The sequence below is a fragment of the Protopterus annectens genome, chromosome 2.part1, assembly GCF_019279795.1.
Source record: "Protopterus annectens isolate FY-2018-M chromosome 2.part1, PAN1.0, whole genome shotgun sequence".
NCBI lineage: Eukaryota > Metazoa > Chordata > Ceratodontiformes > Protopteridae > Protopterus > Protopterus annectens.
The window spans coordinates 350,805,878-350,821,949 of NC_056729.1; the positions used below are offsets into that span (position 1 = coordinate 350,805,878).

Sequence of the window (16,072 nt, forward strand, 5' to 3'; positions counted from 1 at the left end):
TTATTAGGAGGATGGACGGACGTTGAAGCCTCTGCCACTTCCTGCTGGGTAGCAGATGCCACCACCATGGCATCTACAGCCACGCCTTTCGTTAAGAACTCCTTCTAGGGTGGGGCAGACAAAAATTCGTTAGGGCGAGAAGGCACTGGTTCCACAGTATCTGGATGTTCCCACACCCTCCGACAAACCAAATCCAGGAGCTCGTCGAAGGGCGGAGACACCCAGGAGGCGGAGGGCTGAGCCCCGAAGGCCTTGAGAAACACCGACTCATCAGCGGAGGGGGGTTTGGAATTCCAGCCGCCTCGTTGCTTAAGGATCTCTAGAATGTCTGCAAATGAGACATCATCCGAGGACGACTTTGGGGACCCTTCCGCATCATCAAGATCAGTGTCCGATGTAATAGACTCGTCGGGGGAGTCCACATGCTTCCTCTTGCACGATCTCTTCCTTGGGGGCTCCTCCAAAGACAACTCCGAAGAACCCTCACAGGCCCCGGGGCTCTGCTGCCTAGAGACAGGGGAACTGACAAAGACCCAGTCTCCATGCCCAGGGAAGGTGCCGGTAAAGCCGCAGAGATGGCCGAAGAAGACTTGGCCAAGGCACTCCTCATAGCTCTGAAAGCCGGACCCCCAGAATCCTGGGAGGGTCCGGTCCCCGGAGCCATGATAGCAGACGGAAGTCCCACGGCCGAAGCACCGAGAGGGAGGCTCGGAACCGACAGCATTGGTCCCGAAACATCACCCCCAGGTCCGGCCGAAGAAGTCCGCGTGCTAAACTCGGACCCGAAGGCCGGGGTTGGAGTAAGAGTCGGAGCCGACCCTAGGATCTCTACTGGCTCCATCAGCACCTGCTCCGACAGAGCCGAAGCGGTCGGAGGAGGAATGGCAATGGAATGGGCTATCGGCTCCGAAGCCAATTGGGTCGGAGCCGAAACAAATTTCTGGAAGACTGGGGACTGGAACAGTCTTTGGAGCACCCTGTCTATGTCCGAATCTGACATCCTTGATGACCTGGAAGAGACCGAATGGGTCCGAGTAGGCCTCTCCAACGGCTCCAAGGGACTAGGAGACCGGCTCCGAATCGACTCTACAATTATCGGCGCCGAAGGAATGTCCAAACCAATTGCCATCGGTGCCGAAGAGGGCTTCGGTGCCGAGGAGGAAGTGTCTGAGCGGACAACCTTCATCGGCTCCGAGATCAGTGGAGCCGATGAAGATGACCCGCCTCGATGCCCCAGGCGACTGCTCGAACCCAGAGGAGTCGAGGCTGGAGGCATCGAGGCAGACCGTTCGCCTCGGCTCCGAAGTCCGTGGAGCCGAAGGAGAAGCCTGCCTATGTTTTTGGCGGTCGGTTCCGACGGACTGGTCGGAGCCGACGCCCTTTTCTTTAGCAGGAGGAGGAGAGGAAGCTAATGCCTCTTCAAATGAGGGTTTAATAAGGCCTTTTAATATAAGTTTATTTTTCCTCTCTTGGAGGACCCTCGAGGAAAACGTGTGACACACACTACAGGACACCTGCAAATGTTTGGCCCAAACAGTACACACAGAGAGAGTGGTCGTCTGTGATCGACATCTTAAAACTGCACTTAGTGCACTTTTTAAATCCTGAAGGCCTAGGAGCCTGTGACATTATGGCAATCAAATACAGTGAACTAGCCAAAAAACACAAAAAACACACTATCACAGAAAATTTTCTTTCTCTCTCTCTTTTTTTTTTTTTTAAACAAGGACTAAACACAATACAAAAATACAAGTAAAGGATCCAAGACCCCTAAAAATAATAGGGAATTAGCCAGACAACGAACTGACAGGGGAAGGCCCTTAAACTCCGATGGGACCTCTGGTCTGACAATACACAGTCACTACACAATATTTTACCAAGGAAAAATACTCATTCATACACAAAACCACTAGATAGCTGTTAAAACAGCTTTTTGTTGAATTTTTAAAGAAATTCCTGACAGGAAAGTAAGTGAAAAACACTACTTAGCTCAGCCAAGCTCGAGACCACGTCTTCGCTTGTTAGCGGCAAACGAGATCTAGGGGACTGGTAGTGGTGCATCCTGGGATATAGTAAGCTCAGCCAATAAGAGACTTCGCTCTTTGGCATAAGCGTGCCGAGTCGGAGCCGAGGGATCGGCTCCGAACCCATCAGTCAGAATGTAGGCGAGAGGATCACATAACATCATTTGTTTCACTAACAATGGCATTGTTCTAAATAACTTCAAGAATATAGTGGGAAATGTTAATCAAAAGTCAGACTTAAATGACCAGTTCTGTTTTTATCACTTGAAGTAGTTAATGTAGAAAGGACATATTTACTACCAATAATTTTATTTTTGATACTGCACCTGATAACGATGCCTCCCCTGAATATGATTAAGACTAAGCTGCATTCTAGTGAAATTTCTTTGGAGAAGAATCCCCTGGTTTGCAGAAATCAATGCAACTGGAACCCCAAGGATTAGGGATACCTAATGCAGTGCTTTATTATAGAAGCATCTTTTGGAAATCCAATACTGTCAGAACAGTCCAGCCACATCAAGTTTATTAACACAACCAAGATCACCCCTGGTGTATATGAACTGCTACTGACCTAGCTCATTATTGAAGTCTTTTTCCCTTTCAGTGTAAGCCAAGAGTTTTATAGGATTTCCTCCCCCTTGATAAATTTACCCTTTAGGCAGTTTATGGCTTACTTAGGAGCAGATTGTACTGCAGGATAAATACTAAGAGCAGCAAAATAATTTAAGGGATTCCCAAATGAAAAAACTCAAAAGCATAGAAAAAGAAGTTATGTCTTACCATAACTTTCCAGCTGTATTGTTGATCCTCGTTCAGTCATAACGCATAGGTATCGGTTCAGAGCTCGGAACAGAGCCGACCATTTTCCAAGCTCGCGTCAGCTTCAAACTCTTGAGCTAAACTCTTACCCACAATCCCCCCTCTCCGTTACCTCAGATTGAGTTTGCAAGTCAAAGAAGTTAAGAGGCTACCTCTGGTCAAATAACCTAAGAGAACTGGATGGTGAGATCCACTAGAAACCACAGGAGGGGGAAGGAGGGAGGGTCGTAATGACTGAACTAGGATCAACAATACAGATGGAACATTATGGTAAGACGTAACTTCTTTATCTGATATTGTTAATCCTCATTCATTCCTTATGCATGGGACAGAGTCCCCAGCTACCTCTATTCCTGGGAAGCTCTCATGGAAGGACATTCCTGAGCACCATAGAACCAAAAGATGCTCTTCCCCTGGAGGCCAAATCCAATTTGTAATGATTGATGAAGGTATGAGGCATAGCCCAAGTTGCAGCTGCACAGATGTCATGTAAAGAAGCTCTGGCATGGAAGGCAGCAGAAGTTGCCACCGACCTTGCTGAATTAATTTTCATGGTAGTAGGCAATGAGATATTACTCATCTAGCTAATGTGACCTTAGCAACAGCAGAACCTAATCTAGGTCCAGAAAAGGCCAAAAATAACTGGTCAGATTTACGAAAGGGTTTAGTCTTGTTTAAGTAAAAACGGATTTGCCTGTGGATATCTAGGGTATGTAGGCAATACTCTCCTCTGTTAGAATGATTGGGAAAAAAAACTGGCAATTCAATGGCTTGATTAATGGACATTTCAGAGATCACTTTAGGCAGAAATGACGGATTAGTTCTCAGAGACACCATCTCTATGAAAAATCAAGTATGGACTCTTGATACATAAAGCTTGAAGCTCAGAAATGCATCTGGCAGAAGTAATGGCGACCAAAAACAAGGTTTTCCATGACAAATACTTGAGGTCGCAAGAAGAGGCGGGTTCGAAATGTGACATTGTCAGAGCTTGTAGAACTAATAAATCCCATGGTTGAATAGGTTCTCTAAAAGGTCGCTTCAGATGATTCACACCTTTTATGAAGGTCTTGCACAATTTATGGTACATGGGACAGGAATCTTGGACACCCTCATGAAAATTAGAAATTGCAGCCAAATGAACTCTAATGGTAGAGGCCGATAAACCCAATTGAAAAAGGTCGGCCAGATAGTCTAGTATTATCGACACTGGTGCTGAAAAGGGGTCTACTTGTTTATCTTTCTACCAACAGGTAAATCTTTTCCACTTGCCCAGATAAGTAGTTCTAGTGGAGAATATCACGTATTGGTAAAGAAAGATCATTCTGCCTGGCAATCAAGGGAATTGGTGTAGCCAAGCCGTGAGCTTCAGGCTGTTCAAGATGGGATGAATCAGGTTCTGTGTATGTGAGATCAACTCCAGGGTTGGATGGAGAATCCATGGTCAATCTAGTAGACGAGACTAAAGGAAGGGGAACCAAATCTGTCGAGGCCAATATGGTGCTATGAGGATCATCTTGCTCTTCGACCGACGGGCTTTCTATAGAAACTGGGGAAAGGGTGGAAATTCATAAAGAAGACCCGAGGGCCAATCGTGGACTAGAGTGTTCCTGGGGGACTGTCCCAGAGGGGGAATCAGGGCGAAGTAGTTGCTGCATTTGTTGTTGGTTGGGGAAGCAAAGAGGTTGCAGCAAGGACGGCCCCAGTGGTGGAAGATCTCCGCCACTATTAAGGGATTCAGGGACCACTCGCTAGGTTGAAGAATGCACCTGCTGAGTGTCTGCTATCAACGCCCATTGCCATATCCTCATGACCTCTCGACAAAGAGGGTAAGATTTAGTTCCAGACGGCAGCAGGGGATAGAATGCTTGCAACGCCAGAAGCACCGCCCTCAGCTCTAGAACATTTATATGCAGATGGGCCTCCAGTTTGGATCACGTGCCTTGGACAGTCTGCCCCTGACATAGCCCCCCACCCCACCAGGGACGCATCTGTGGTCACTGTGGCCTTGGGTTGCTGGGGGGAGAAAGGGGCAAGACCATTGTGAGAGATTGTGTCATCCACCAATTTAAATCCTGTTTGCACCTGTGGGTTACTCGAATTATGGCTGAAAGAGGATGCTGAAAAGGATACCATTGGGTGAGCAGTAACCACTGTAGAAGCCTCATGTGAAACCTGGCCAGGAGAACAACGGTGATGGAGGCTGCCATGGAACCCAACAGCTGTAGAACCGAGTGAGCCGTGGACTTTTCCTTTGAAAGGATTGGAATTAGTTGATGCTTTATCCTTAGAATTCTGTGCTCTGGAATAGCAGCTCTGCAGTCTTTTTGTGTCCAAGATAACCCCTATGAATTCTGTCGACTGAGATGGGGTGAGATTGGATTTTTGCCAGTTTATGGTTATGCCTAGCCTTTGAGCAGCGAGGAGAGAGTATGCCAGGGCTTCTTCCAGTAGATGTCTGCTGGGGGTGAAAATGAGCCAGTCGTCTAGGCATGGAAACACCTGGAATCCTTGAAGTTGCAAGTGAGCTGTGACAACTGCTATGCACTTTGTGAACACTCTGGGGGGCTGTAGAGAGTCCGAACGGCAGTACTCTGAACTGGTAGTGAATGGCTTCTGCACAGAAGCGCAGAAATCTTCTTGATGGCCTGTCCACCTTTATGTGGTAGCACGCATCTTGAAGATCTAGAGAGCACATCCAATCGTCTTTTTCCAAAAGCGGGAGATTAGACTATATTGTGACCATTCAGAATTTTTGTACTCACAAACTTGTTCAATACACTAAGATCCAAAATTGGTCTCCAGTCCCCAGTTTTCTTTGGCACCAAAAATAGTCTTGAGTGGAATCCGGATCCTATCTGGTCTGGAGGGACTAGTTGGATGACTCTCTTAGCAGCTTTTCTATCTCTAGTGCTGCTTCTTCCCTTTGACTGGGTGGAACGTCGGGAAGATTTTTTTGAAGGGACGGGACAAAGATCGAAGTGGATATGATAACCTCTGGTTCTAATCCTTTGTACCCAAGAATCGGTGGTGATGGTAGCCAGGCAGAAGGGTACAAGGAGAAACATCCCCCAACCACTTCCAGAGGAAAGGAGTTGGGCCGCTCTTCAGGAGCGCTGGTAGGACTGACCAGGGAAAAAATCCCTGGAACCCTGGTTACGCGGATCCCCTCTGCCCCGAAAGGAGAGTCTTCCCTGTGAGTTTCCCCCTCTGCCTCTGAGGGAGAACTCTGCCTGTGTATCACGGAAAGGACCCTGAGATTTCTTGAACCATATCTTCCCACTCTTTTGGTTTCGGGAGAAAGCATGTTGAGGGGAATAATAACGGACACCTACGGCAGAAAGGGTCTTACCGTCCTGTTCACATCTGGCCAGTGTGCTTTTAACTTTGGGCCCAAACAACGATGAGGCCTCAATGGGGGCATTAAGAAAGGAAGACTTAAAGGGTTCCGCGAAGTTGCACAAGTGCATCCAGGCATGTCGTCTCAAGATCGCAGCTGAACCCGCTGCTCTAGCTGCTCCTTCTGATGCATGAGATATCAGTCGCATAGAGGAGTTAGATGTAGATTCAATGGTGGCCACTTTGTCACGGACCTCAGACACGGCACCAACCAATGTTTCAGAGAGCTCAGAAACCAGATCCCTTTGAAGCCTAGTAAAATGTGCCATATAATTCAGGGACCCGATAGCAAAAGTCGCTGAAGCAAAGGTGCGCTTCACTATCCTGTCCAGGGCCTGGGACACTGTTAGGCGGATGGACAGTCTGGCTTTCTTCTGCCAGATCCTTTTTTGCTGCGGCCACCAACAAAGCATCCACAGGAAGACCTCTGGACCAATGGGGATCCAAAGCAGGAGGGGACAAGATCTTATCTGGCCTCCGGGGAATAGCTTTGATGGTATCAGGAGCCTTCCAAGCATGCTGCACGATGAGCTGGACAAGTCATCGGCAGGTGGAGTAACCCAAGAGGTATGGGGCCGGGTGCGAAAGGCCTGCAGGAACACAGATTCCTCAGTGGTCGGATTAGAGGACTGCCAGTCACCTCTCTGTTTCAGGATTTCGAGGATATCACCAAAGGATACCTCAGAGGGTGACCGAGGGGGGCCCCCCCCCCAATCGAAATCTGTGTCGTCGGTGAGGGACTCCTCTGTGGAGTCCATGTGCTTCCTCTTACACAAACTTTTCCGGTGAACCTCCTCAGCGGGAGAAGCTGGAGAAGACAGCAGAAAAGGGGATTCCTGAGGGAATATGTCCTGCGGCCCTTGCACCCAGTGTCCACTAGGTGAGACTTGTGAAACCAGTGTACCAGAGGAGGGCAGAGGTATAGACACAGTCCGGTATCGCCAGCAGCAGCGAAAGCCTTCTCCATCAGTATGAAGGCTGGCCCACCCGAAGAGGAGTGCATGTCTAGGAAGGGGGCACCCCTCCCCTAAGTGGCACAGCCTGCCGACCCGGAGTCCCTGGATGGCTGTGGAACAGCAAACTATGCATGTCACAACTGACATCCTGGGTCATAGCAAAGCTTTCCTGCCACAAAGGCAACTGCGGTTCCTTAGTGAGATCCATAAAGGGAACCGCAGAAGGGGAAGACTGTGCTATATCCATGGACTTGAAAGGCAATGAAGGAGGAAAATAAGAAGGGGTCTTTGGAGATGGGTGATCACCTGCCAAGGAAGGACAGTTCATGAGGGGTGGGATACCTCTGGCCAAGAGTACCTGGTCCACAAGACGCAACACATGTTTGGAAAGGCTTCTAGTGGACCTCATGGAGACTGAGGGAGAAACAGGCCTGTCCACAGAAGAGGCAGATTCGGTGCCCATTTCATCTGACCGCACAATGGTGCCGAGAGAGACTGGACACAGGGATCGATGCTGATATGGTTGTCAGTACCGAAGCTGGAACAGACAAAACTGGAGTCAACAATAAAGGCGTCGATTCAGAGGAAGATCTCTGAGCCGACACAGTCAAGGTCTGCGCCAACTGAACGGTCGGTGCCGATACAGTGGTAATGGTCTGAACAGAGGAGCCCCTCGGTGCCGATATATAGAAGGCTGCAGGAGAAGACGAAGTCGAAATCACTAATGGAGCCGAAGGCCTCGGTTCCGAAGGTCTAGGCATCGAAAGCACTGGGGCTGACTGAGTGAGCTCCATAGCCGAAATTTTTGCCTTTTTAGGTTTAGGCTGGCGGGAGTCCCCAGCCGGGGATGAAAGCAAAGATTTAACCTTAGTAGGAACATCCAAGGTTTTCTCATGGGTTCTAGGAGGGGTTGAGGCCTCCGACCCAGAAATAGCCTCTGAAAAGGGAGATTTTAGAAGTCCCTTCAGTAACAGCTTGTTTTTCCTTTCCAACAAGGTTCTATTAGAAAAGTTCTCAAATAGTACAGGGTGGGTCAACAGACAAATGGGAAGCTCCCAAACAATAAAAACAGACAAAAAAGAAGATAGAGTTCATACCAAGCCAATATAAGATTTAATAATAAAAATGGTGCAAGTTAGCGCTTTAGGCTGGATACCCTTCTTTAGACAACATACATTGATTCTAAAACATCTTATATACATTTTAGAACTCATTAGACAAACAATCAACATTTACATTTCACCCACTTTTTTTCGAGGCTGGTTTTAAAGGAACACAATTATTAAGACCGTGTGCTGTATCTGCAGCTAAATTTAAAATCCATTTAAGCTCTGCATATTCAGTTGTGTTGACATCACCCCCCCCCCCCACCTTCTTGTAGTATTTGCATTACCAAAAATGAAAAACTGTGATCCGGAAAACGTTGATATAAAGCATTTTTCTCATCTCTCAATCTGATGGAAGACATATGATTTAAAATTCTAGTTTTAAGTTTGCAGTTCGTTTTCCCCACATAAAAACTTGTACATTGTTTACAGTGTGCAAGATAGACCACATTTGCAGTATGGCACTCAGCATAAAAATAAAGCTATATTTTCTATTAGTAGATGGATGTATAAAATGACCTGCTCTATTCAGCAAAGTGCATGCCTTACAATGTCTACATGGAAATGTCCCTAACCTTGAATACTTTTTACTATTCTTCTGCCTTTTCTCGGGTTCATGACGTCCTTTAAGTTACTGTTACGCCTATATACAAATTTAGTTCTCTATCTATACTATCTCTCAAACCTTAATCACTTAAAATAATCTTCCAATTATTTTTGATATTACTGATATCATAGATATTACTACTAAATTTTAATGTCACTTTCGGCTTACTATTATATCTATAAGGTGTTCTTATGGGCTTTCTTGAATTTTCTGAGAACCATGCTTTCGCTCTATCTTGTCTATTTAGGAGCACTTCATGTCTGTCCCTGTCTATTTTATGTTCTTTATAACCCTTATTTACCAAATGTCATGTCAAGATACCCATTTCTGTATCAAACACATCATTAGCTGTACATAGACGTGAAACTCTAACATTGACCCTTCACTAAATTGCAAAAGGTATACTGAGTATGCATACTATGAGCATCCAAAAAGTGATTCTTCCAGCATTCTTTTCTATAAAGGGTAGTTTGCAAAATACCTTGCTGATTTTTAATAACATTCACATCTAAAAAGGCTATTCTTTCACTACTAAAATTAAGAGAAAACCTTAGGAAATCAGTTGTAGTATCCATGTACTTAACATATTCAAAGAGAATTTTCATCATGTGCCCATAACATAAAAATATCCTCCACAAATCTTGCGTAGAACATAACATATTTGTTCCATAAATGCATTGTGTCATGCAGATATTTCTGCTCCCAATAAGCTAACACCAGATTTGTGTATGAGTTAGCACATGGTGTGCCCATAGCAATACCTTGCTTTTGCTTATAGTAACTGCCATTGCAAATAAAAACATTTTCTAAGATCAACCATAATGCTTCTAATATCAAACATTTAGTTTTCTCATCATATACATTTTTATCTTGCATAATTTCCTCAACAGCTTTAATGCCAAAATCATTGCAATAACTGTGAATAAATTATTTACATCTAAGGTAGCTAATACATCATTAAGATTCAAATCATGACAAGACTCATAGTTCAGACAAAGAACGTGCAGATTCTTTCAGAATACCTGGATATAGTTCAAGTAAAGGTTTCAGCTTAGCTTCTACCCACACTGAAATACATTGTGACCCAGCCTCTCCCCGAGACAATGGGCCGCATTGGTGGTGGTAGTATATGCTTGTGGATTTTCGGTAATGCCTTGAATAAAGGTATTATTGGGTGTTCAATACGAAAAAACAAACAACTCTTTATCTAAAATGTTTTCATTCAATAAAGTTTTAAGTTTATCATTTACTCCCCTAATAATATGTTGAATCTTAAGTGGTGAAATAATTTCATAAGAAGTTTGATCGTTCAATAAGGTCTTTAATGATCTAATGTATGCTTCTGCATCCATTACTACAATACCCCCCCCCCTTTATCCGCTGGTTTTATTACTATATTAGGGTCTTGTATTAAGGTATTTAAAGCTATTCTTTCAGCTTGATTTAAATTATTAAAACAGTGCACATTCTAAAAATACTGCCCGATATCTTGTTCGCATGTTTTTAAAAAAGTTTTTACAGTTGAATTAATTGGGGGCACAAAGGTACTTGGTGGTTGAATGTGTTTACTTCATGCATATTATCTTTAAACATAATGTTTAAAGCAACATTCCTACCAAACAGATTTAAATCTAAATCATTGAAAACAGATGCTCTACTTATCAGACAGTATTTTGAGAATGAGCATGCCTTTGTGGAAAAGCATATATAGTGGCTTGACTGATAATGCTTGGAGCTCTAAAAAGCCTTCTAGCAGAAGTGATGGCAATCAACATACTTGTTTTTCTTGTTAAAAATTTTAGATCACATGATGATGCAGGTTCAAAGGGGGAAGAATCAAACAGGACAGAACAAAGTTTAGGTCCCATGGTAGTAGAGGGATATTTATGGGTCGTCTTAACAGGTTAGTGCCCTTCAGGAAGGCTTTGCATAGTCTGTGAGACATCAGATTTGAGGCCACTTGTATGGAAATTAGATTTTGCTTGTAGCTGCAGCTGCACCTCATTAAATAGCTTTGCCAGAAATTTGAGAATAGAACTTATAGGAGTAGAAAAGGGGTCAATGTATTTACTTAATGCCCAGGAAGAAAATCTTTTCCATTTACTCATATATAATTTTCTTGTTGGGGCCTTATGAGAAGAAATCAAGATATGTTTCACAGAAGTAAGGTAGGTTAGGAAGCCTGGCTGTATTTGGAATCGGAGCAGCCAAGCTGTCAATTGGAGGGTTTGAAGGCAAGGGTGGAGCTTTCCGGATGTATGAGTCAGAAGGTCTGGAACTGGGTCCAGAACCCATGGCTCCTCTTGAAGATGAGGCCAAAGGAAGGAGGGAACCAAATCTGACTAGGCCAGTATGGGGCGATGAGAATCATCTTGCTTCCAAATGAGTTGGCTTTCTGGAGAATGTTGGGCATCAGAGGAAAGGGAGGGAAGGCATAAAGGAGTCCCTAGGGTAAATCGTGTACAAGTGCATCCCTTGGAGGGGGGGGGGGGGTCATGGCAAAATAGCGGCTGCATTTGGCATTCATGGATGTGGCAAAAAAGTCGCAGCAAGGCTGGTCCCATTTTCTGGAAGATCCCCACTACTACTTGTTTTAGGGACCACTCATGAGGCATGGGAATTGCTCTGCTGAGTTTGTCTGGTATCAAGTTGGATTCCCCCGGGAAGTGCACTGCTATCAGAAAGCGTTGGGAAGAGATCACCTATTGCCATACTTTCAGGGCCTCTCGACAAAGGGGGTAAAGACCTGGTCCCTCCTTGTTTATGTACCAGACAGCAAGCATTTTGTCTGTCTGTATTGCAATTGTTCCCAGCAGGAGCGTGTCCTGAAGTGCCTGCAACATCAAAAGCACTGCTCTCATTTCTAGCATATTGATGTGCAAATGGGTCTTGTGATCCTGCCAAGTGCCTTGGACTGTCCTTCCCAGATAATGCTCCCCCCACCCTATCTGGGAGGCATCCGTGGTCACTGTGGCCACAGGCTGTGGAGGAAGAAAGGGTTGACCTGATGACACGTGAATGTAGTGAAGCCACCAGCGAAGGTCCTTCTTGCAGGACTCAACAGAATTTGGTGAGACATGAGTAGTTCCTGCAATGACTACTGAGTGAATAGTAGCCATTGCAGAATTCTCACATGCATGGGTGCTAATGGAACTAAACTTATCACTGCTGCCATGGTTCCCCAGACTTATAAAACTATTCTCACCTGTACTCTCGTCTTGGAGAGAAGGATGAAGACTTGCTGTCTCAGAACTAAAACTTTCTGTAGGAAGTTTTGCCATCATGTTTAGTGCGTTTAGATCTGCTCCTATAAACACGATATGATGCAATGGCAACAAGGCAGATTTTTTGTAATTTACTGTGATTCCTAGGTGACAGCAGAGAAATAATGTGGTCTCGTTTCCAGTAGTAGATGCTTGGTGGTGGCAATTAGGAGCCAGTTGTCTAGAAATGGAAACACTCTGAATCCTAGATGTCTCAGGTGAGCCATGACTACTGCCATACACTTGAACGCTCTGGGGGATGTAGTGAGACCAAAAGGCAGAGCACAAAATTGGTAATGACTGGTTCCCAGCCGGAACTACAGATGACTCCTGGATGCTGGATGGCCTGTCCATCTTTATGTGGTAGTACGCATCTTGGAGGTCTACAGAGCACATCCAATTGTCTTTTCCCAGAAAGGGAAGAATTTACTGCAGTGCTACCATCCAAGAACTTGGTATTTTTTTACTGATTTGTTTAATTTGCTGAGATCCAAAATGGGCCTCCAGTCCCCTGCTCTTTTTGGCATTAAAAAGAATCTCTAGTAAATTCCGGATCCTATTTGGTCAGCAGGTCTCTTTGGATTACTTTCATCTAGCAACTTTTGAATTTCTAGAGTTGCTTGAGCCCTTTGACTGGGTTTGGGACAGGAAGGGAAAAGGGTATGGAGTAGCAGCTGGGTAGGATACTTTTCACCCACTTGTCCTATTTCCAGCCAGGCTTCCAGGTACAAAGATAATCGACCCCCGACTGCCTCCAAAGATGGACAGACGGAACTCGCTTCAGGAGCACTGAAAGGGCTTACCATGGAAAGAATCCCTGTCGCCCTGAATTTGTGGATCACCTCTGCCGCGTGGACATCTTCGATTTGTACTTCCCCTTATGCCCCTAGGGGAAGAGTCACCACGTGGGTCCTGAAAAACTCTGGGATTTACGGAACCACATCTGTCCTCCCTTCTGGCCTTTTGGATAAGGTCTAGAATTTATGAAAAAAATGGACTCTTACAGCAGAGAGTGTTTTTCCTTCTTCACACCTGGTTAGTGTGTCCTTGGACTTCCGGCCCGAACAAGGACGAGCCATCAAAAGGGGGATTAACAAAGGAAGATTTAAAAGGTTCTGCAATCTCACACAAGCACATCCAGGAATGTCTCCTTAAGAAATTTCCTGAACCCGCTGCTCTGCTCGCTCCATCTGCTGTATATGAAATGAGCCTCATGGAGGAGTTTACCACAGAGTTTAAAGTGGAGAGCTGAGAGGAAACCTTGTCTGATACCCCTGCAGCTACTGTACCTTGGAGAGCATCTCCTAGCTCCTTTAGGAGATCTCTTTGTAGCCTTGTAAAATGCATCAGATAATTCAGTGATCTGAGTGCAAAGGTGGCAGAAGAAAATATGTGCTTCCCGTTATCTGTCCATCGTACAAGATTCCTTTGTTTGGTGGATGGACAGGCGAGGATGTTTCAGAAATTTCCTTTCTGGTGGCTGCTGCCACCACTAGAGTATCTACAGGGACACCCTCAGTCAGGAAATATTTATCAAAAGGGGCTGTGATTAACTTATTTGGCCCTCGAGGGACGGGTGCCCCTTGTCTGTGGAGACTCCCACGCTTTTCGCCAAACTAGTTCCATAAGTTCATTGAAAGGCAGACACCCCCAAGTGGCTGATGGGTGAGACCCAAAGGCATTCAGGTAAACAAACTCCTCATCAGAAGGGTTGATGGGCTTCCAGCCGCCTCTCTGCTTAAGGATTTCTAGGATGTCTGAAAAGGAGACATCCTCAGGGCGACTGTGGGGACCCTTCCGACTCATCAAGGTACGAGTCAGAGGTGACCGACTCCCCTGGGGAGTCTAAATGCTTCCTCTTGCAGTCCTCTTACGAGGGACCTCTTCAGAAGGGTATTCTGGAGAGGTTTTGGAAGCGAGGGGTTCACCCGATGGGGTACCCTGAGGCCTAGGGTCTCTGCTGGTCTGCGGATGGTGTGGTGCAGAGATGTCTGCCAGTGCCTTAGGAGGAAGATTGTCAGAACCTTTGAGTGGAGCTGTCTGAGAAGACGGCACTCTCATTAGCTCGAAAGCCCCCCCTCCCCCTGATCTGAAGATACCTACAGCTCCGAAGAAGCAGAAGAGATCCCTGGAACCAAGGGGGATGGCTCTGAAGCTGATGGAGCTCATCCGTGCCAAAGCTCTGAGAGGTAAGTTCAGATCTGACAAATGTCTGATAAGACTCCCCCCTCTCTGGACCCAACACAGGAGAGCATCAGCTCCTAGACTCCTTGGACGGAAAGGAGGATGTCGGTGCAGAAGTCAGGTCTGAATATCCCAGGATGATTCTCAGCACTGATGGTGCCACCAACAATCAGTTCCAGGCATTCCGGTTTTGAGGTCCCGGGTTGGCTCGGAGGAGGAATCGGTGTCGACAGGGAAGTCTTGGCTGGCTCCGAATCCCTCTGGGTTGGAGCCAAGAGGAGTTTGGCCAGTGCAGGTGTCCTAGGAAGTCTACGCACCACCCATTCCACATCATCATCTGAAAGACTCCTGGAGGACTTAGAGGAATGAGTAGGAGATCCAATTGTTTGCAAAACAGGGGACCTTAGTACAGGAGTGACTGGCTCTGTAGTTCGAACACCATTGGCACAGAAACAGCTGGTGCTGATGTAGGAGTTTTGCAGCTCCAGTAGTCTTTGGAGCAGAGGATACCACTTTTTAAATTTTTTTTTGTTGGCTCCAATTGTCCTGAAGAGGGAGATAATTTCTTGGTGAATTTGTCAGGTTTTGTAGATGGTGATTTAGTTGATTTTGAAGTACCAGGACCTTCTTCTATAGGTTCTTGGAAGGGGGACTTAGGTGAGATAGGACAACATAACATCAAACATTATGAAGTAGTAGATGCCATAATAAAAAAAGAGGTTGGTATGACCTTTTATGTAACAGAAGTGGAGAAAAAACGGGTGTAGTGAAATCAAACAGCTTACCTGTCTGCAAATGCATACATAGGAAAGAAGACACCTAAACAATGCCTAAGGCGAGTATCTTCTTCAGTAACAGGATTGTACCATAAAAGAATAAGATGGGAGAGTAGTTTGGAACTAATTAATCTTCCAGAATATAGCAGCTTGGCAAATCCCTCTGCAGCTTCAGTCCTCAGCTCAGAGATCTAAAATAAAAAATTAAAAGTGGGAACACTTCACTACATAAGATAAAGATACATTCAACAAAGCTGGCTACAATGTGCTGAAGGCTGTAAACCAAACAATTTAAATGTGTCGCAAGTAGACAATAACATTTCCATCTGCACACCATGAAAACATAACAGCCCTACTATCCATTGGATGCAGACTTTGTAGAGTGCATTAGTCCTTGCATTTCATTTCTGAAACAGTACTAACATTTTTTATGACAGATTAATGGTTCTTAACCCATGGTATTCAAATATTAATTGAACTGATAAACAAGTTCAGTACAATTTCTTTCTCAAAAAAGAGTAACTATATCACACCACGTTGTAAGGCATATTTTAATACATTTTTACAGTCAGGCCTGTTTGCCTAAATGATGGAAAATACATTTGAGAAATGTCAATCAAAAGTCTAAGAAAAATTATCTAAAAAAAAAATGGAATTTATCACAATAACAAATATTTGAGTGGATGGATGTCTACTTCATAGTCCAAAAGATGAGATTTCTGCTAAAGATGGGTATCTGTTCCTACTAGAGTTCAAAATTACCACCTACTTCCCCTCCCTTGGCGTTATGTTACCTCTTCTTCCCAAGGTGTCCATCACAGCTCAGCTTAAATGGAAAAGGTAACCTATGCAATCGCCTGCTCATTTTTTTTTGATATATATATACACACACACATATATATATATATATATATATATATATATATATATATATATAT

General features: G+C 45.0%; 1 protein-coding gene across 1 annotated transcript in view; it reads right to left on the reverse strand.

The window, feature by feature from the left end:
• Positions 1-16,072, reverse strand: part of NCAPG (non-SMC condensin I complex subunit G) — a 1,684,114-nt gene that overhangs the window by 628,586 nt on the left and 1,039,456 nt on the right. The window contains exon 13 of the mRNA XM_044063449.1: positions 15,144-15,325. Within this exon, the coding sequence (XP_043919384.1) occupies positions 15,144-15,325 (182 nt within the window). The remainder of the gene's footprint in view (positions 1-15,143; positions 15,326-16,072) is intronic.